The sequence below is a fragment of the Oryctolagus cuniculus genome, chromosome 5 (genome assembly GCF_964237555.1).
Source record: "Oryctolagus cuniculus chromosome 5, mOryCun1.1, whole genome shotgun sequence".
NCBI classification, from domain to species: domain Eukaryota; kingdom Metazoa; phylum Chordata; class Mammalia; order Lagomorpha; family Leporidae; genus Oryctolagus; species Oryctolagus cuniculus.
In genome coordinates, this window is record NC_091436.1 from 16,054,927 (window position 1) to 16,077,221 (window position 22,295).

At 37.6% G+C, this 22,295-nt stretch overlaps 1 protein-coding gene across 13 annotated transcripts in view; it reads right to left on the bottom strand.

The window, feature by feature from the left end:
• Positions 1-22,295, bottom strand: part of ESR1 (estrogen receptor 1) — a 466,687-nt gene that overhangs the window by 270,703 nt on the left and 173,689 nt on the right. For 7 of the 13 annotated variants that reach the window (XM_070073398.1, XM_008263696.4, XM_008263698.4 and 4 more), the window contains exon 3: positions 9,354-9,550. In XM_070073398.1, the coding sequence (XP_069929499.1) occupies positions 9,354-9,550 (197 nt within the window). The remainder of the gene's footprint in view (positions 1-9,353; positions 9,551-22,295) is intronic. The other 6 variants (XM_070073401.1, XM_070073399.1, XM_070073402.1 and 3 more) reach the window with 1 other exon arrangement.

Below are 22,295 nucleotides of genomic sequence, written 5' to 3' on the forward strand. Positions count from 1 at the left end.
GACTACACTTTTGATATTAAGAGTGTTTTTTGCAGGGTTTTGGTGAGTTCCAAGACACCTTTCTAATACGTTATTGTGAGAGTCAAGAGGAAGCTTTTGGAGTTTCTTCTCCATTACTGATAATGTGCCACCTTCAAGGAGTGTTTAAACCATGCTTTCCATAAAGTCCCTTTGAAATTCATTGATAAACTGATTCAAATCCCCAGCCTTGGAAAACCTGAGGAAGCAGCAGGTAAAAGCTCAATACTTGGGTTCTCTTCTGTCCATATGGGAGACTCAAACTGTTCCAGACTCCTGGCTTCAGCGTGACCCACCCCCGGCTGTCACAGGTATTTGGGGAGAGTGAATCATTAGATGGAAGATCTCTTTCTCTCTCTTTCCCTCTCTGTGTGTGTGTGTGTGTGTGTGTGTGTGTGTGTAGCTCTGGCTTGAAGATAAATTTTAAAAATTTAAACAAATTTTCCTCTTCTAAGAATATCAGTCATATTGGATTAGGGGTCGGTCCTACTCCAGTATGACCTCATATAAACAAATTACATGTGAAATTACTTTATTTCCAAATAAGGTCACATTCTGAGATACTGGAATTTAGGGCTTCAACATATCTTTTGGAAGGACACAATTCAAACCACAGCAGAAATGTGTGAGATTCCATAGGAAACTGGCTAAAGAAATGGATGAAAGAAAAATAAAAAGCAGCAGAGATGACAGCCCCTGTAGAATGCCTACATTTAGAGACTCAAAGAGGGAAAACAGACATAGAGGATACCCCTCTGTCCTCTCAAGGCCGAAGACACCTTACTCAATGTCTTGGTTTATGCAATTTGACAATTCTGAAATTTTCTTCAGAACTTCTTATTGCCTATTTTAAAAATCCTCTATTTCTTTTCAACTTTATATCAATACCACATATCAAATATATCACTTCCATTAACACTTCTCTTGTCAGTAAATCCCAATGAGATTTCTTCTCTCTGTGAGATCCTCTAAGAGTTTTTACTAATTATTCTTTTGACCCCTTGCCAAATTCCACTATTTACCAGAGACATGTCCAACATTACTAAAAACACTCAAGCTATAACAACAAGCATAGCAAACCAGAAATCATCTCCCACTGAGTTTTCATCCATGTTTGAGTGGGAATTTGGGGAGGTAGTACCTGGTACAAATAGAAAATAAATTAAACAAAGGAATAAACAGGATAATTTCACAATGATTTTAGTGCTTAAAGAAAAACCATGAAGAGGCAATCCACAAAATGTAAGAAAACATTTACAAATGATACATCTGACAAATGGTTAATATCCAGAATATGTAAGGAACACAACTCAATAGCAAAAAAAATGGAAACAACCCTATGGAAAATGGGCAATAACTTAGACATTTCTCAACAGAAGACATATAAATAACCAACAGATACTTGAAAAAATGCTAAGTAGCACTAATCATCAGGGAAATACAAATCAACACCACAATGAGATATTACCTCACTCCAGTTAGACTTGCTACTAACAAAAAGACAAAAGATGTTTCTAACTCTTAGAAACATACCAGGGGATTCCAATTCAATCCCATCAAGGTGGCATGTACCAATGCCATCTCACTATTCCAAGTGATCAATTTCAGTTCACAATTGATCATAATGAAAGGACTAAGAGTCAAAGGGAGCACATAAACAAGTCTAGTACCTGCTAACACTAACCGATGGAATAAATAAAGGGGAGAGTGATCCAACATGGGAAGTGAGATACTCAGCAGACTCATAGAATGGCAGATGTCCTAAATAGCACTCTGGCCTCAGAATCAGCCCTAAAGGCATTCGGATCTGGCTGAAAAGCCCATGAGAGTATTTCAGGCATGGAAAGCCAAGACACTCTGGCAAAAGATCTCTGCGAGTGAGATCCCAGTGGAAAGAACAGGTCTTCAAAGAAGGAGGTACCTTTCTCTGAAGGGAGGAGAGAACCTCCACTTTGACTATGACCTTGTCTAAACAAGATAAGAGTCGGAGAACTCAGAGGGCTTCCATAGCCTTGGAAACTCATGACTGGAGCATAGGGAGACTACTGATGCCATAGACAGGAGTGTCAATTGGTAAAGTCAACAACAGGAGTCATTGTGCACTTACTCCTCATGTAGGATCTCTGTCCTTAATGTGCTGTGTATTGAGATTTAATGCTATAACGAGTACTCAAACAATATATTTCACTTTGTGTTTCTACGGGGGTGCAAACTGTTGAAATCTTTACTTAATGTATACTAAACTGATCCTCTGTAAAAAAAAAAAAAAAAAAAAAAAAAAAAAGAAATTATCAACTCCCAACTTGACTCTCACTGGGATTAAACATGACAATAGGTCTGCTCTGATTTCATCATCATTTAAAAAAAATCATCTATTATTTTTCACTTTATGTTTCTGTGTGAGAGCAAACTGTTGAAATCCTTACTTAATGTATACTAAGCTGATCTTCTGTATATAAAGAGACTCGAAAATGAATCTTGATGTGAATGGAAGGAGAGAGGGAGTGGGAAAGGGGAGGGTAGTGGGTGGGAGGGACGGTATGTGGGGGAAGCCATTGTAATCCATAAATCGTACTTTGGAAATTTATATTCATTAAATAAAAGTTAAAAAAAAATCAAAAAAAAAAAAAGACAAAAGATGTGATGAAAAGGAAACACTTAATCACCTTTGGTGAGTAAATTAATGTAAACGTAATATAAATTAATGTAGCCATGGTGAAAAACAGTATGGAGATTCTTCAAATAATTAAAAGTACATAATGGTCCAACAATCCCAGTAACAGGTATATATCCAAGGATATTAAATCAGTCAGTTGGGGCTGGCACTGTGGTGTAGCAGGTAAAGCTGCTGCCCCCAGTGACAGCTTCCCATATGGGCACCAGTTCATGTCCCAGCTGTTCCATTTCCCAACCAGTTCCCTGATAATGGTTTTGGAGAACAGCAGCAGCTGGCCCAAGTACTTAGACTCCTTCACCCATATGGGAGACCCACAAGATGCTCCTGGATTCTAGCTTCTGGCTTCAGACCAGCTCAACTCCAGCCACTGAAGCCATTTGGAGAGTGAAGCAATGGATGATAGATCGATATCTCTCTCTCTCTCTCTCTCTCTCTCAATTTCTGTATCTCTCCCTCCCAATTCTTACAAATAAATCTTTAAATAAATAAATAAGTCTGTCAAAGAAACATTGTCACTTCAACATTTATCAAAAGCCAAGAAATGGAATATTTCACAAAAGCCAAGAAATGGAATCCACTTTCATGCACATCAACTGATAAATGATTTTTAACAATGTTATATATTGATATAAATATATATGCTATACATACAATATAAATGCTAGAATACTATACAGTCATAAAAGGATAAAATTCTATGCAATAACATGGATGAAATAAGAGGACACTGTTTTTTAAGACTTATTTATTTAAGAGGCAGAGTTACAGAGAGAGAGGGAGAAACAGAGAGAGAGAGAGATCTTCCATCAGGACCAAAGCCAGCCACATGAAAATCTGGGGACTCCAAGCAAAAGAAAATGGAGAATCATGCATGTGTAGGTTTTAATGAAGGACTATAAAAGTTCCTTAGAGAAATATAAAGATCAGTGTATCTTTATTGCAGTGAAAGGGGGATAAGTAAGCAGGAGTAGCAATATGTAGAATGCTTTAAGTTTTAAGCCATAGAAAAGAAATACTACTCTACGTATACTGAGAGTTCTAAGCTTACAAAGAATATGATCTGAGACATTTAAAAGATCTTTCCTCCTGTTGTTGCACGGAGACCGTGCCATGTGCCAATATGGAGACCAAAGATTTAGGATTTTTGTATGCAAATAGTTTTAGGACCCCTGAAAGGCACAAAAATAAAAACGGTCATGTGATGAGAGAGAAGCTTCCACTTCTACAACATTCTCTCATGTTTTGCAGATAGGATAGATACATCAAGCCAGAAAGGTGATTGAATACCAATATGAAACTAAATATGAACACATTAACTAACTTTACTAACAAATGAACAAGGGTGAGTTGCCAAGATTGAAAGAACTAAGTTCTCTTTACACAGAGCTCTCCAAATCAGGTAGAGCCAGTTCAATGGGCAAAAGGATTTTCTGGAAAATTAAGTCTGTACTTAACCTGAGCAGCTGTTACAGGAGCTATCCAGGGTGCTGGACTGTCTCACCCTGGAGCTTTTTAAGTTCTGTGAATCAGGCTCCCAGTTACCCTTTTTGAACCTAGGGGTATCACTGCATGGAACCATCATCAGACTCCACCATGAAACCATATCCTCCTGGTCTTAGAAAATCTGTAAGCTAACAGCTGCCTGGATGTTATTAGATGCCTAATCTAATGTTGAGCAACTTCTATATGCACCTTACAGAGAGAATATCAAGTGGTGGCATAGCTACTGGTTGGTAGGTAGGCTTGAGCATCCTAGTATGCCTTAAGATCTCTTGAAATAGTAATTAAAGATAAGAAGTGAGCTCAATGGAGTTTCTTGTTCCTTGAAATAATATGCAAAGGTACTACCTGGGCTGCTGAACCCATAACCAGGATCTGCTTGTATAATTCATCCCAGAATCTCTCTCCAAAACACATTTTAAGAAACACGAATTCTATGTTCAAAATGATTAATAAATTCATAGAACCAAATTTCATCTTTCTGACTTAAATAGTAACATTGACTTTGCTTTTAATATATATATAATACATAATATATATATATATATTCAACTGCAAGCCACTACTTTATTTCTTGAGTAATCAAGGTTGTACACTAAGTAGCAGGTGAAAATTTGTATGCTTTCAAGCCAAACACTTTAACTCTTCAGCCAAAGCACTTAGAACACTAGAATAATCTGAGATTTATACTTATTCCTAGCTCTTTTCATAAGTAACAAGAAAAACAGAGAGAGCTGTAGCATCTCAGAACTTTCCATCTGTGTGTCAGGTCATTTTCTGTCCTTAAATGTGTTTGAGAGGCATTAGGATTTATAAAGAGCCGAAGATATTCAGTGCAACTTCTTAGTTCCAAGTTATCGAGACTCTGATGACTGACTACACAGGACTAGAAATCCTTAAGTTTGCCCTGGTATTCCCATGTATATGCACAAATATATCAAACACGTGGAAATGCCACTAAAATGAAATCAACTACTTTGTTTTGACACAATGCAAGATTAAATGTATGGTCCAGGAACATCTTTGTCTAATTGGTAGCCAATTAATTTTGTTAATTCTAGTTCATAGAACTTCCAACATCCTATCTTTCCTCCTGCTCTTTAATTCTTTGCTCATTGATATAAATGAACGTTAATCATCCACCAGACAGAATTTTAGTCAAGAGACCTTCCCTGAGAGCCTGATTTTCCCCCATAGTAGGACTGAGTAAAGTTTGGACTCCAGAGATACCAAATTCACCTCCATCTTCATCCTTATCACATTGTGATTCATTTGCAAGTTTATTTGCCCATCTCCATTTCTACAGAAGCTCAATGATGGTAGGAATGGTCTGTTGTATTATTGTATCTGAAGGGCCTTGCACAGTGATTCACTTAGCAGAGGTATTCAATGAGTAAATGAATTAATTAATGAACTTAATAACTTTAAGTCCCTCACTATCTTTAAAAGTTAACAACTCCACTATGTTTCTAGGCTCCTTATACAACTTTAGATTGAATGTTCATCCCATTTAAGAAGCATTGTATAAGTGACTTCACTACATGATATTTAGGAAGTTCCTAAAATCAGGAAATTGTATTTTTATGGTAAAATTTCAGTGAACTCCAACTGGTTACACTACATATACAAGATAGGAAATAGATTTTTTGAAATCAGCACATCAATGCACTGCCATGTTTATTGTAACACTGTTCAAAATAGCCAAGATACAAACTCAATCAAGATGTCTAATGATTGATCAATGGGTTGAGAAAATGTGGTATATTCATATATACACAATGGAATATTATTCAGCTATAGAAAAGAATGAAATCCTGTTTGCAGGAAAATAGATGAAATTGGAGGGCATTTTGTTAAATGAAATAAGTCAGACACAGAAAGAAAAATACCTAATGCTACCTCTCATATTAAAGAAGGTAAAAACTTACCATAGAATAGTGATTGGCCGGCGCCACAGCTCACTAGGCTAATCCTCTGCCTTGCGGCGCCGGCACACCGGATTCTGTCCCGGTTGCCCCTCTTCCAGGCCAGCTCTCTGCTGTGGCCAGGGAGTGCAGTGGATGGTGGCACAAGTGCTTGGGCCCTGCACCCCATGGGAGATCAGGATAAGTACCTGGCTCCTGCCATCAGATCAGCGCGGTGCACTGGCCGCAGCGCGCTGGCCGCGGCGGCCATTGGAGGGTGAACCAACGGCTAAAGGAAGACCTTTCTCTCTGTTTTTCTCTCTCACTGTCCACTCTGCCTATCAAAAAAAATAAATTAAAAAAATTAAAAAAAAATAGTGATTGTTAGAGGCTAGGAAAACGAGAGAGATGGGGGTATAAACAGAAGTTGGATATCAGGAACCAAAACACAGACAGAAGGAATAAGTTCTAGTGTTCCACAGCAATATGGAGTCACTGCAGTTCATAATAGCATACCCATTACATGTCTTACAAAGAACTAGAAGAGACGTTCTTGAGGTCTCCACACATTAAGGAATGATAAGGAGATGGAAATTCTCATCACCTGATTTAATCAGTACATGATGTATGCATGTGTTGAAACATGACCTTGTGCCCCATAAAAACATGCAACCCAAAATAAAAATAAAAATATTGTATTTGTATTACTTAAATACCAAAAACTAAATGCTTAAATTTTCAAAAATATTTGATTTTGACAAATTCTATACTAATAAATACACATTTTTACAACTCACATTTTCAGCACTGACTTTTCTTAAGTATATCTTGCATATGTATGTGTTTTCTGTTTTGTCTTTGGCTTAGAAATGACACTAAATGTGATGGTAATTTATATAATATCCTCCTAAATGCTGAAAAAATGTAATGAAAATAATTTGTGAGGATATCATTATTTTTTTTCTTGAGGGAGAGACATTTCTACTTTTCATAGCAGTAACTTCCCAATTACAATTAACAAAAATTTCTTTTCTTATCTTCATCTATTGTGTTCCTTACCTTTGTCATACAGTTAGCACTCCCTCTATACTCATCTATTTTCTAGTTGTGTCATGAGCCTGCCTCCTCAGATGAATTCCAAATGTGATTATGGGTTGCATGTTTACACATCTTTCAGTTTCCCTGACAACATCTAGACAGGCACAAGGTTAAATTCTCAATAAAATGTGAATAATCGGAGCTTCAGATTTAAAGCCATCTATTCCCCTTCCATAAATAATGGTATTTATATACACGAAATCAATCAAACATTAAATTAGAGGTCAGCAAATTTATAGCCCACAGGCTAGTTCTGTTATCTATTTTTTTGAAAAAAAAAAAAAAAAAAAGCTTAATGGCGCAGCCACTCCCATCTATTTACATATCATCTATGGCTCCTTTCAGGCCACAATGCCAGAGTGGAGTATGCCCTGTACAGCTTAAATTAGTTAATGCCTGACCCTTTGCGGAAAACTATTACTGACCCCTGCTCTAAATCATTCTTTCCGATGAGGGAATTCAATCTCAGATAAACGATATATCAAAATGTGTTGTGAAATCTGTCCACCAACTATATCACTGTCAGATACTTTTTCACAACCAGATTAAATGTATGGTAAAAATAACAGCATTTTAGATTACAGAAAGCCAAATAAACTGTAAAACCACAAGTTAAGATGGTTGCCAAAAGACCTTTAAGGGCTTAATTAAAGTAAACCAAAATGTAAGTATTAAATTTGTGAATTAAATTTATCAGCTGGTATAATTAAAGAGTTGGTATGTACATAAACACATGAGCACACACATACACATATTTTTCTATCAGGGAATATTAATTTTTATAAAAATATCAACAAAAAAGTCCAAGTCTCACTGAAGAGTTGTAAAAGATGTTGAAAGCAATAAGTGTCAAGGAAAATGCTTTTAAAATGGACCACATTGACCCCACATGCTACTCTATTAAGAGATAAACAGCTTTAAAAAAAAAAGAAAAGAAATCTCACTGTCAATGGAAGAAAAAACTAAACAGAGTATACCATCCCCCAGCTTTCATCTTCTATTACGGCAGGAATACAGCACAAAGTCCATAAAAATCACTTTTTCAGTCAGTCTCTATTAATTAATCAAATCTGGTTGTCAACAATTTACTTAACTCTGGATTTCTGAAGAGGAAATCATAAAAACTCCATCTGAAATATTCTTGTATTTATTACACTAAGCTTCACTTAAGCTTAAGTAAAGCAATAAAAGAGAGGAAAGTGACCCACTATAATGATCAAAAGTGAACTCAGGAAACCTACATCACTCTCAGACTCTGTTCCTGGTAGACAAAGATTGTACAGCATACATATTTTAGGTAGTAAAAATGATGTTTTCCCAGGCTATCATACACAAGGGGTCCTCCAAAAGTTCATGGAAAAACTATGAAAAAACTATGCCTGGATTTCAAAAAAATTTTGCAACAAAATAAATTTATCTTTCAATTCCATTTTTCCATGAACTTTTTCAAGTGCCCCTATATAATACAATAATACAGGCACTTCTGGAGTAGAAATGAAATGCAACTAGCAGTATATTAAAAAAACTGCAATTGGTGAACTACAGACAGTATAAGTTTAAACTGGGTAGAAAAATTAGATGTTACAGTTGGATCCTTAAGATGGTCTGTCCCCTATCACAAGTCACCAGACATTGAGTATGCTCACGTTAGCAAGAGCTCACATCTTCCATTTAGACAAGAAAGGGATGGAAGAGGGAAGAAAAGAACAAGCTGAATCAGTATGGACCAAAGATCAGAACAGAATATTTATGTAGAAAAGTCCAACATAGAGAGATAACAATGTAGGACAATTAATATCACACATAGAAGCCTGGATACCTAAAAAACACAAACGTCCCCCTCTGCCATCTCCCGATTATGAAAGAAACAGCATTTCTGTATTCCTCAGACAACCAGCTATTGAAATCCTTCTCAGATAGGATTTGTTCAATATTGTTTAGACCTTGCCAAGTGGAGGAAACAGAATTACTGAGCCTCAGCTGCCTTGGCATCCATCGACTCCTCCTGAAATCCTGTCACTTCTCCATGTTTCCATCAAAGATACTAGAGAAACTATCAGGTAGCAGGTGTGTTTTTCAAATGGCTGATCATGTCTTCCTTCCTCCGCCCCATCTGCTCATAGGGTTAAAAATGGAGTAAGTGGTTTTAAACACACTATTACCTTGAATACTTCTCTTGAAGAAGGCCTTACAACCCTCACAGGACCAGACTCCGTAATGGTAGCCTGAGGCATAATCATTGCACACTGCACAGTAGCGCGTCTCCTTGGCAGATTCCACGGCCATGCCTCCTTTGTCACCAGTGCTGGCCAATCTCTCCCGGCCACCTTGGCGTCGGTTATCTGAACTTGGCCTGGGGAAGAAAAATGGGGAGAAAAAGACCACAGTGAATCCATTAACATTAGAAAAGCAAAACATTCACTCTCCTCTAAAGAATAAGAGGTTTGGGAGATGCAGCAGATCCACTTTATTCTGACATTTTGATATAATGAATCATAATGTAAGCTAATCTTTCATTACCACTTGCCTTCTGTTGCAGCAAAAGGTGTTTGACTATTATATTAACCTTGAAGGGAAATTGTTCATTGCAGACTTGCTAAAAAAAATAGACTGCCTACCCCAGAATATATTACCAAGAAAACAACAAAGTAAAATTAGCTGGTTTCTAATAGTCTTCATTTGCTCAGGGATTCACAATCAATGTAGAACCATCAGAGACCAATATTAATTCCAATTCTCCATCACACTAAGTGTCTTCAGGAAACAAAAGCAAGGCATAAAATAGTTGGAGCTTTTGGGGCTCAGAAGAACTGGTGAACAATACAGAACACATGTTGGAAAAAAATAACAATTCAAAATTTTATGCCATTATTACCAAGTAACCTTGAATATCAGTTTTTATAATATGGCTCTATCATTTGAGGATACTATTCAGTATCCAAAACTCCTCTTTAACAACATGCAGAACAAGAACAGAGAAACACAGGTGACCCCAATCCTTTAAAGATTCCATGGAAGAAGGATGAAAAAAAAAAAAAAAAAAAAAAAAAACAAAAAAACAAAACTAAGAGTGAACAATAGGGAATTTCTAGAAGAAGCAAGAAAATGGGAAAATAAAAAGCTCAGTACTACTAATTGGGACAGAGAAGTCCAATAAAACAAGAACTCGTAAGCTAAACGTGGAAGTTCCAGCTAAGCATGGAAGTTCCATCAGCTGGAAGAGTGGATGCATGTGAGGAAATAAAAATGAGTAAAAGCCATTCCTCTGAGAATTTAGAAGAGAACCAGAAGAGAAAGAAATGGGGTGGTAGCTAAAGAATATAAGACAAAGGGATTTTTAGAATGAGACTTGAGAAGAGACTCAAAGAATGGACCAGCAGAGGGAGAAAGGATGAAGATCCAGAGAACATGATAAAAGGATAAAAGCATGAGGGAAATGACAGCAGTTGAGATTACAGACACAGATGCAAGAAACAGCCTTAATGAAGACTCCTTTAAGCAGACTGGAAGAAAGAAGCTAGGAAAGAATTAGATGAGGTAAGTCTGTACATCTCACCTGACCAATATGGGGCATACAATATATTCACCCATGATTTGCTAGGCATATGTAAATAAAAGTGGCATGAGGGAATTAGAAGTACATGCCCAGAGACAGCACAATGCCTGGTGTGTAGCTGGCACCCAATATTTTTAGCCCAATGGAAGAGCACTTGAAGGTGTACAGGAAAGAGATATAGATACTAGAAGACTAGATGGAGGGGGCAGCACTGTGACATAGCGGGTAAAGCCGCCGCCTGCAGTGCTGGCATCCCATAAGGGTACCAGTTCAAGCCCCGGCTACTCCACTTCCAAAAGCACTAGAAGATGGCCCAAGGCCTTGGGCCCCTGGACCTGCGTGGGAGACTTGGAGGAAGCTCCCGGCTCCTGGCTTCAGATCACCGCAGCTCTAGCCATCGTGGTCAGTTGGGGAGCGAACCAATGGATGGAAGACCGACCAACAGACGGAAGGACAGACCGAATGACCGACCGACCTCCCTCTCTCTCTCTGTCTCTCCTTTTCTCCATGTGGTTCTGACTTTCAAATAAATAAATAAATCTTAAAAAAAAAAAAAAAAAAAAAAAAAAGGAGACTAGCTGGAGTGGCAGTTCCTATAACATTCTTTTAAGCCTAAGATGAGATAAGGTAAATTAAAGATACATCTTGCAAGGGCTCTTGATTAAAGAAACTCAGGCTCCTGTCTCCATTCCCCACCCAGATAACCAGGACATACTAACCATCACTGGTCTGTATCTTCACAAGACATATTTCTTTTTTGCTCAGATTTTACAACTGTCTCTTCCTCTTTATCACTCATCAATATGGTGTAAAACTTCGTGATGGAAGTTCTAAAACTACATTTACCATAATATTCCCAAAATATCAGTTGCATGGGTTGAGTATGTCTAGTTTGCTCTGAGGTTGGCTGCCTCAAATAGGACTTTTTATTTTTTAATGATCCTTAGAGAGCACTGGCTTACAGTTGTCAATCCTAGTCCATGTTGTGTTATTTATCTCATTCTTTTTCACCATTATGCTGCTGAACTCCCCTTACCATCAGCCTCAAATCTTTTTATTCTTTATTTACTAGTATCTTATGCATGACTCAAGCCAATAGGTAGCACTGGGAATTTTTAATGATAGAAGCATAGTGCCTTTGGGAATGACAAGTAGGGGGGCTGACAGATTCAGTGCCTTATAAACCTTAAAACTGTTGCAGCCCCAGTAACTTTCTTAGTGCCCCGCACATAGCAGCATTCAATACATGTTTCTTGAATGAATGATTGAGTGAGTGAAGGAATAAATGACTGAAGCCAGTGAATAGTATATGCATAGGTAAAAGTTTCAAGGTATCAAATATCCTTCACCCATCCCTGCATAAGAAGCAAAGTACTTTGTAATTGAGGCAAGAATATACAGAAAATAAAATTTACCATTTTAACCATTTGCAGGTGCACAATTCATAAGTGTTAGGTATATTTACACTGCTGTACAACAAATCTTCAAAATTTCTCCATCTCACAAAACTGATGCTTTCTTCCCATTCAATAGTAACTGCTTTTTTTCCTCCCATCAGCTTCTAGCAACCACCATTCTACTGTATGTCTCTATAAATTATTCTTTAATAGCTAAATTAGAGAATCATACAGTATTTATCATTATGCATCTGGCATATTTCACATAGTATAATGTCCTTAAGGTCCATCCTTAAGGTCACAGCATGTGTCAGAATGTATTATAATTTCTTTAAAACTGGATTTTATACCTTCCTGTGTATATACCCCGTTTTGTTTACCCAGTCATCCATCAACAGACATTTGAGACACTCCCATCTTTTAACTGTTGTAAATAATACTGCTATGAACATGAGCATACAAATATTTCTTTAAGACCCAACTTTTTAATTATTTTAGATATACACTTAGAAGCAGAACTACAGCATCATATGGTAATTTCATTTTTAATTTTTTGAGAAATCACCATATTGTTTTCCACAGTGGTTACATTCCTCTCAACAAGTCGCAGGGTTCTAATTAATCCATAATTTCATCAACCAATATTATATTATGTTCTTTTTTATAGTAGCCATTCTAATGAGTGTGAGAAGAATACTGAATTTTTTAGGTCAACTTTTGCAAGAATTCCTCTATTACCAGCTACGGCTTATCCTACCAACTCATAAGCTCTTTCCCATTCTGAACTCTATAGCAAGTTCTTCTTTCCTTCTCTTTTGCTACTAACACATCATTGTTTTCTTTTTTATTTATTTATTTTTTATTTAATAAATGTGAATTTACAAAGTGCAACTTTTGTATTGTTGTGGCTCCCCCCCAACCTCCCTCCGTCCTGCGGCCCTCCCCTCTCCCACTCCCTCTCCCATCCCGCCCTTCATCGAGTTTCATTTTCAATTACCTTCATATACAGAAGATCAACTTAGTATACACTAAGCAAGGATTTCAACAGGCTGCACTCACACAACCGCACAAGGTATAGGGTATTGTTCGACTAGTAGTGTTGTTTTTAAGTTTCATAGTAAAACACATTAAGGACAGAGATCCTACGTGGGGAGCCTGTACTCAGTGACTCCCGTTGTTGATTTAACAATTGGCACTCTTATTTGTGACATCAGCAATCACCCGAGACTCTTGCTATGAGCTGTCAAGGCTATGGAAGCCCCTTGAGTTCACCAACTCTGAACTTGTTTAGTCAAGGCCATATCACAGTGGGGGTTCCTTCCTCCCTTCAGAGAAAGGCGCCTCCCTCCTTGATGGCCTGTTCCTTCTGCTGGGGTCTTGTTCACCAGGATCTTTCATTTAGATCATTTTTTGCCACCGTGTTATGGCTTCCCATGCCTGTAACACATCATTGTTTCCACTAATTCATCACCTTCTCCACTGAAGTCTGCATAGTTCCTGGTGTCTTGTTTATCTTTGAAAGCCAAGTACTTCAAGCATAGTGCCTCAGCCAGAATAGAAGTTCAATAAATATTGATATCAAATAAATAAATCAATTGCTGAGCCAATGTGATCATTTTCATAATGTAATTTTTTAAAAAGTTTTAAAGATATATGAAAAGATCACTTTCCATAGAACTAGGAGAGATGCATGCTGTCAGCAAAATATCATTCATTTTTACTTTTATGTTTGAGATAACTACCCGTGATTACTGAAAGTGAAATGCAGATACAGTGTATAAGTAAAGGGTATTCAACAGAGAGTGAGGGATAACACAGGCCATATTTACTGTCCATAAGGCAACTTTTTAGTCAACATGGAAAAAAATATGTGTATTGCCAATTACCATTTGGGCCCACAGACCGTGACAACACTTAAACTGTCATGAGAAAGAATATCAAGCAGATTCAACTAAGAGGTAGGAGAGGTCTTCCCATGGGCTGCAGAGCCCTGTGGCACCTTGAAAATGTCTTGAGTATCCATCATATAAAGTTGATTTGGCATAACTGCTCTGGACAGAGAGCTATGTCTTAACTCATCCAAATTATTCTCAGTGGAAAATATCAGAGTGTGAGCCGTCCATGTCTGGGCTCAGATCTGACCAAATATTGGGTCAGGTACACCTAGGCTTATCAAAAGTACTGTGTTTGTATCATTCCCAACATATGGGCTTGGTTGGGGATCCCAGCCTCACCTCTGTCTGCCTCTCTTCTTTGCCGTGGCTCACTGAACCTGTCATAAACCTGGTATTTTTAGCTTCACATCCCTTATTATGAAGTGCTTATTCCACATTTAACTCAATCTTCCTTTCTCTTACCCAGCCTGATGTTCTTTGGTTTCTATTTTTTCTTTCCCGCAAAGAAACCTTTTATTTAATGAGTACAAATTTCATAAGTGCAGCTTTAGGAAAATAGTGATTCTTCGTGGCATACATGCCCTCCAACCCCTCCTGTCATCCCACCCCCTCCTCCCTCTCTCATTCCCAGTCCTAGATTCCATTAAGATTCATTTTCAATTAACTTCATACACAGAAGACCAATTCTATACTAACTAAAGATTTCAACAATTTGCACACGCACACACACACACACACACACACACAAGTGTTTGAGAACAAGTTTTACAGTTAATTCTCATAATACAACTTATTGAAGACAGAGGTCCTGCATGGGAATTAAGCGCACAGTGACTCCTGTTATTAATTTAACAACACATTTATGTATGACGTCAGTGATCACCTGAGGCTCTTGACATGAGCTGCCAAGTCTATGGAAGCCTTTTGAATCCACAATCTCTGTCAGTATTTAGACAAGGCCATAAGCAAAGTGGAAGTTCTCTCTTCTCTTCGGAGATAAGTACACCCTTTTTGGATGGCCTCTTCCATCCAGTGGGGTCTCTTTCATAGAAAGCCTTCATGTAGGACATTTTTTTGCCACAGCATGTTGGCTTTTCAGCCTGAAATGCTCTCATGGGCTTTTCAGCCAGACCAGGATGCCTTTAAGGGCTAATTATTAGGTCAGAGTGCTGTTTAGGGCCATTTGTCATTCTTTGAGTCTGCTGTGTGGACTGTGACCCATGTTGGAACATTCTCTCCTTTTTAATTTTTTTTTTGCTTGGATCCTGTCTTGCAATTCTGATCTTGTGTCATCATCTTCTGATCTTATTCTATTTATCCTATTTTTGTTAACTCTTAAAACATGCATAGAGATATTCAGCTTTCCCTCAGTCTCTTTACTGCTGAGATTCAGCCATGTCCAAGCACCCTTAACTGCACAGTCAAGTCCCTCCATAGGGGATCCCAGGTCTGATCTACTCAAGAAGCTTCTGTAGATTGCTAAGAGTCAGCATGTCACATTTTCCTTGTTCTTGTGCCTGTGAATATCTAAGTGGTGATGCTGCCTAAGATTCTTCCTTCTCCATTAAAATTCATGAAATGTAGCTACAGGCTGGTATCCTAGGGAAAGGTTTATCATGCATTATGGATTTCAGTCAAACCTCTGCTCTGTGAACTCCTTGACCCACGATTCCAATGGGAAGAGTTTAAAGGACTTGGAAGATAGAATGGTACCTTAAGAGTTTGACAATAACCTGAGTCTTATTTTGGTACACAGAAATTATGATACTTCCTTTGTCTTAATACACAATATCTTTTTTAACTTTTATTTAGTAAATATAAATTTCCAAAGTACAGTTTATGGATTATAACGGCATGCCCCCCATAACTTTCCTCCCACTCGCACCCCTCCCATCTCCCACTCCCTCTCCCCTTCCATTCACATCAAGATTCATTTTCAATTATTTTTATATACAGAAGATCGATTTAGTATATATTAAGTAAAGATTTCATCAGTTTGCACCCACATAGAAACACAAAGTGTAAAATACTGTTTCAGTACTAGTTATAGCATTACTTCACATTGGACAACAATTAAGGACAGATCCCTCATGAGAAGTACACAGTGACTCCTGTTGTTGACTTAACAATTTGACACTCTTGTTTATGGCGTCAGTAATCTCCCTAGGCTCTAGTCATGAGTTGCCAAGGCTATGGAAGCCTCTTGAATTCGCCGACTTCAATTTATTCAGACAGGGTCATAGCCAAAGTAGAAGTTCTCTCCTCCCTTCAGAGAAAGGTACCTCCTTCTTTGATGGTCCCATTCTTTCCACTGGGATCTGACTCGCAGAGATCTTTCATTTAGGGTTTTTTTTTTTTTTTTTTTTTTTGGCCAGAGTGTCTTGGCTTTCCATGCCTAAAATACTCCCATGGGCTCTTTAGCCATATCTGAATGCCTTAAGGGCTGGTTCTGAGGCCAGAGTGCTGTTTAGGACATCTGCCATTCTATGAGTTTCAAAAGAAACAGTCAGGAAACTGAAGAGGCAACCGACAGAATAGGAAAAAATATTTGCAAACTATGCAACAGATAAAGGGTTGATAACCAGAATCTACAAAGAAATCAAGAAACTCCACAACAACAAAACAAACAACCCACTTAAGAGATGGGCCAAGGACCTCAATAGACATTTTTCAAAAGAGGAAATCCAAAGGGCCAACAGGCACATGAAAAAATGTTCAAGATCACTAGCAATCAGGGAAATGCAAATCAAAACCACAATGAGGTTTCACCTCACCCCGGTTAGAATGGCTCACATGCAGAAATCTACCAACAATAGATGCTGGTGAGGATGTGGGGGAGAAAGGGACACTAACCCACTGTTGGTGGGAATGCAAACTGGTTAAGCAACTATGGAAGTCAGTCTGGAGATTCCTCAGAAACCTGAATATAACCCTACCATTCAACCCAGCCATACCACTCCTTGGAATTTACCCAAAGGAAATTAGATTGGCAAACAAAAAAGCTGTCTGTACATTAATGTTTATTGCAGCTCAATTTACAATAGCTAAGACCTGGAACCAACCCAAATGCCCATCAACAGTAGACTGGATAAAGAAATTATGGGACATGTACTCTATAGAATACTATACAGCAGTCAAAAACAATGAAATCCGGTCATTTGCAACAAAATGGAGGAATCTGGAAAACATCATGCTGAGTGAATTAAGCCAGTCCCAAAGGGACAAATATCATATCTTCTCCCTGATCGGTGACAATTAACCAAGCACCAAAAAGGAAACCTGTTGAAGTGAAATGGACACTATGAGAAACAGTGACTTGATCAGCCCTTGTCCTGACTGTTGATATAAAATTTAACACTTTATCCCTTTTAGTATTTTTTTTTTGTTCCAATACTACTGGTTGAACTCTGTAATTAACACACAATTATTCTTAGGTGTTTAAATTTAACTGAAAAGTGACCCCTGTTAAATATAAGAGTGGGAGTAAGAGAGGAAGGAGATGTACAATTTGGGACATACTCAACTGGATTTGCCCCAAATGGTGGAGTTAGAAATGTGCCAGGGGATTCTAATTCAATCCCATCAAGGTTGCATGTACCAATGCCATCTCACTAGTCCAAGTGATCAATTTCAGTTCACAATTGATCATACTGATAGGTCTAAGAGTCAAAGGGATCACACAAACAGAATAGTGTTTGCTAAAACCAACTGATAGAATAAAAAAGGGAGAGAATGATCCTTTTTAATTCTCTTACCAGACACTTGATTTTATTTATATGATGCCTTTAACAATTAATCCCATCTACATGATCACTTTAACACTTAATATGGTCACTTTAACACTGAACATGCCATTTTTACCAGCCAGCTTAATGGGATTTGGGGTCCAATGATAAGTTTTTACACTGTACCCATGGAAGTAATTCGTAGGAAGGAATGCAGAACAGTACAGCTTTATGGTTACAAACTTCCTCCTCCCTCTCTTATTCCCATTCTTATTTTTTACTGAGATCTGTTTTTTTTTTTTTGACAGGCAGAGTGGACAGTGAGAGAGAGAGAGACAGAGAGAAAGGCCTTCCTTTTGCCGTTGGTTCACCCTCCAATGGCCGCCACAGCTGGTGCGCTGCAGCCGGCGCACTGCGCTGATCTGAAGGCAGGAGCCAGGTGCTTCTCCTGGTCTCCCATGGGGTGCAGGGCCCAAGCACTTTGGGCCATCCTCCACTACCTTCCTGGGCCACAGCAGAGAGCTGGCCTGGAAGAGGGGCAACAAGGAAAGAACCCGGTGCCCCAACCGGGACTAGAACCTGGTGTTCCAGCGCCACTAGGTGGAGGATTAGCCTATTGAGCTGCGGCGCCAGCCCTGAGATCTATTTTCAATTGACTTTGTATACATATAATTGTGTTAAGTAAAGAGTTCAACAAATAGACACTTCTCAAAATGTCAATTTCACTTCTACAGATTTTCTTTAGGTGCTTTATTAGTTCTCACAGATCAGGGAGAACATACGGTATTTGTCCCTGTATGACTGACTTATTTCACTAAGTATGTTTTCCAGATTCATCCATTTTGTTGCAAAGGACCAGATTTCATCTTTTTTAATGCTGTGTAGTATTCCATAGAGTACATATCCCACAATTTATTTAAACAGTCTTCTGCTGATAGGTATTTAGGTTGATTCCATGTCTTACCTATTGTGAAATGAGCTGCAATAAACATGGGGGTACAGTTAACTCTTTTATTTGTTGATTTCATTTCACTTGGGTAAATACCCAAGAGTGGTGGCTGGGTTGTATGGTAGGACTATGTTCAGATTTCTGAGGTATCTCCAAACTGTATTCCATAGTGGTTTCACCAGTTTGCATTCCCGCCAACAGTGGATTAGGATATCTTTTTTCCCCCAGACATCCTCACAGCATTTGTTGTTTGTTGATTTCTGTATAAAAGCCATTCTAACTGGGGTGAGTGAAACCTCACTGTGGTTTTGATTTGCATTTCCTGATGGTTAGTGATCCTACACATTTTTTCTTTTTTTTTTTTTCAATTTCTTAAGCAATTTTATTTCCTTTAAGATTTGTTTTCCCTTCAATTTTAACTTTTTTTTAACTTTTATTTAATGAATATAAATTTTCAAAGTACAGCTTATGGATTACAATGGCTTCCCCCGCATAACGTCCCTCCCACCCGCAACCCTCCCCTTTCCCTCTCCCTCCCCCCTTCCATTCACATCAAGATTCATTTTCGATTCTCTTTATATACAGAAGATCAGTTTAGCATACATTAAGTAAAGATTTCAACAGTTTGCTCCCACACAGAAACATAAAGTGAAAAATACTGTTTGAGCACTAGTTATAGCATTAAATATCAATGTACAGCACACTAAGGACAAAGGTCCTACATGAGGAGTAAGTGCACAGTGACTCCTGTTGTTGACTTAACAAATTGACACTCTTGTTTATACACATTTTGTCATATGTCTGTTGGCCATTAGGAGTTCCTCTTTTGAAAAATTTGTTTAGGTCCTTTTCCCATTTCTTAACTGAGTTGTGTATTTTGTTGTTGTGGAGTATCTTGATTTCTTTATATATTCTGGTTATTAATCTTTTATCAGTTACATGGTTTGCAAATATTCTCTCCCATTCTGTCAATTCCCTTTTCACTTTCCTGTTTCTTTTGCAGTGCAGAAGCTTCTCAATCTGATGTAATCCCATTTGTTAATTTTGGCTCCAATTGCCTGTGCCTCTGGGGTCTTTCTGAGAACTCTTTGCCTGTGCCAATATCTTTCAGGGTTTCCCCAGTGTTCTTTTAATTTTATGGTATCAGTTTATAGATTTAAGTCTTTAATACATTTTGAATGGATTTTTGTGTAAGGTGTAAGATAGAGGACCTTTCTTCATACTCCTCCATGTGGAAATCCAGTTTTCGCAGCACCATTTGTTGAATAGACTGTCCTTGATCCAGGGATCAGTTTTAGCTCTTTGGTCAAATATAAGTTGGTTGTAGATGCTTTGATAGATTTCTGGCATTTCTATTTTGTCCCATTCATTTATCCATCTTTTTATACCACTATCAGTCTGTTTTTATTATAACTTTCTTGTAGTGTATCCTGAAATCTGGTATTGTGATGCTCTGGCTTTGTCTCTGTTGTATAATATTGCTTTAGCTATTTCAGTTCTTCTGTGTTTCCAAATGAATTTCAGCATAATTTTTCTAGATCTGAGAATAATGTCTTTGGTATTTTGATTGGTATCACCATGAATCTGTAAATTGCTTTTAGAAGAATGGACATTTTGATGATATTGATTCTTCCAATCCATGAACATAAAAATTTTTTCCATTTTTTGTATCTTCTTTTAGTTCTTTCTTTAACATTTTATAATTCTCATCATAGAAATCTTTAACGTCTTTAATGTTAAATTTATTCCAAGATAGTTGATATTTTTTAGCTGTTGTGAATGGGATTGATCTTAGATGTTCTTTCTCAGCTGTGGCATTGTCTGTGTATACAAAGGCTGTTGAATTTTTTGTATTGACTTTATATCCTACTATGTTACCAAACTCTCCTCTGAGTTCCAATAGTCTCTTGGTAGAGTTTTTTGGATCTCAAATATATAGAATTATGTCATCTGCAAACACGAGTAGTTTGACTTCCTCCTTCTCAATTTGTATCCCCTTGACTCCATTTCTTGCCTAATGGCTCTTTGCCTAATGGCTCTGTCTAAACCTTCCTACTAATTTCTGATGATTCTTTTTATTTCTGTGGTGTCTTTTACATTTCCTTTTCCATCTCTAATTTTATTGATTTGGGTCTTCTCTCTCCTTTTCTTGGTTAGTTGAGCCAATGATGTGTCAATTTTTTTTTGTTTTTTCAAAAAAACAGATCTTCATTTTGCTGATTTTTGCATTTTTTCTTTCAATTTTGATGATTTCTTTTCTAATTTTAATTATTTCTTTTCTCCTACTAGTTTTGGGTTTGGCTTGTTTTGTTGTTTCTCTAGATCTCTGAGATGCATTGATAGCTCATTTATTTGGTGCCCTTCCAATTTCTTGATGTAGGCATCAATTGCTATAAACGTTCCTCTTAACATTGTTTTTGCTGTACCCAGTAAGTTTTGATATGTTGTATCATGTTCATTTGTTTACATAAGTTTTTCGATTTCTCTTTTGATTTCTTTTATGACCCACTGTTCATTCAGGAGCTTGTTGTACAGTCTCTATGTGTTTGTGTATGTTCTAGAGATTCCTGAGTTACTGATTTTCAGCTTCATTCCATTGTGGTCAGAGAAGATGCAGGGTATAATTTCTTTTTTTTTTTTTAATCTACTGAGACTTACTTTATGGCCCAGCATGTGCTTAGTCCTAGAGAAAGTTCTGTGCACTACCAAGAAGAATGTGTATTCTGCAACTGTAGGATGAAAAGATCTGTAGCTATCTGTTAGGTTCATTTGGTCTATAGTGTCGATTAACTCTGCTTTTTCCTTATTGATTTTCTGTCTGGCTGACCTGTCCATTGCTGAAAGTAGGGTATTTAACTCCCCATTTATATTGCACTAGAGTCTATGTCTCCCTTTAGGTCCCTTAACATTTCTTTTAAATAGCCAAGTGCTCTGCAATTACGTGCATATATATTTATAATAGTTACATCTTCCTGTTGAATTGATTCCTCAATCATTACACAGTGCCCTTCTTTGTCTATTTTAACTGATTTTGTGCTAAAATCTACTTTGTATGATGTTAGGATGTCTACACCAGCTCTTTTTTGGTTACTGTTAGCATGGAATATCTTTTTCCATCCTTTAACTTTCAGTCTGTGTGCATCTTTGTTGGTGAGATGCGTTTCTTGTAGGCAGCAAATAGATGGGTTTTGCTTTTTAATCCATTCAACAGGTCTGTGTCTTTTAACTGAAGAGGTGATGCCATTTACATTCAACGTGACTATTGATAAGTAATGACATCGCCCTGCCATTTTCCCATAAACATCCCTATTTTTTACTTTGGATTTCCTTTGTACTTTTACTAAGAGATTTCCTTCCTTTGCCTTCTTTTGTAGTGATGATAATATTTCTGTGTTTCTGTGTGCAGCACACCCTTAAGCATCTTCTGCAGAGCTGGATGGGTAGTGACAAATTCTTTCAGTTTCTGTTTGTCATGGAATGTCTTTACTTCACCTTCATTCATAATTGGGAGTTTTGCAGTTTCTGGGTTGACAGCTCTTTTCTCTTAAGACTTGGAATATATTTTGCATTAATCTC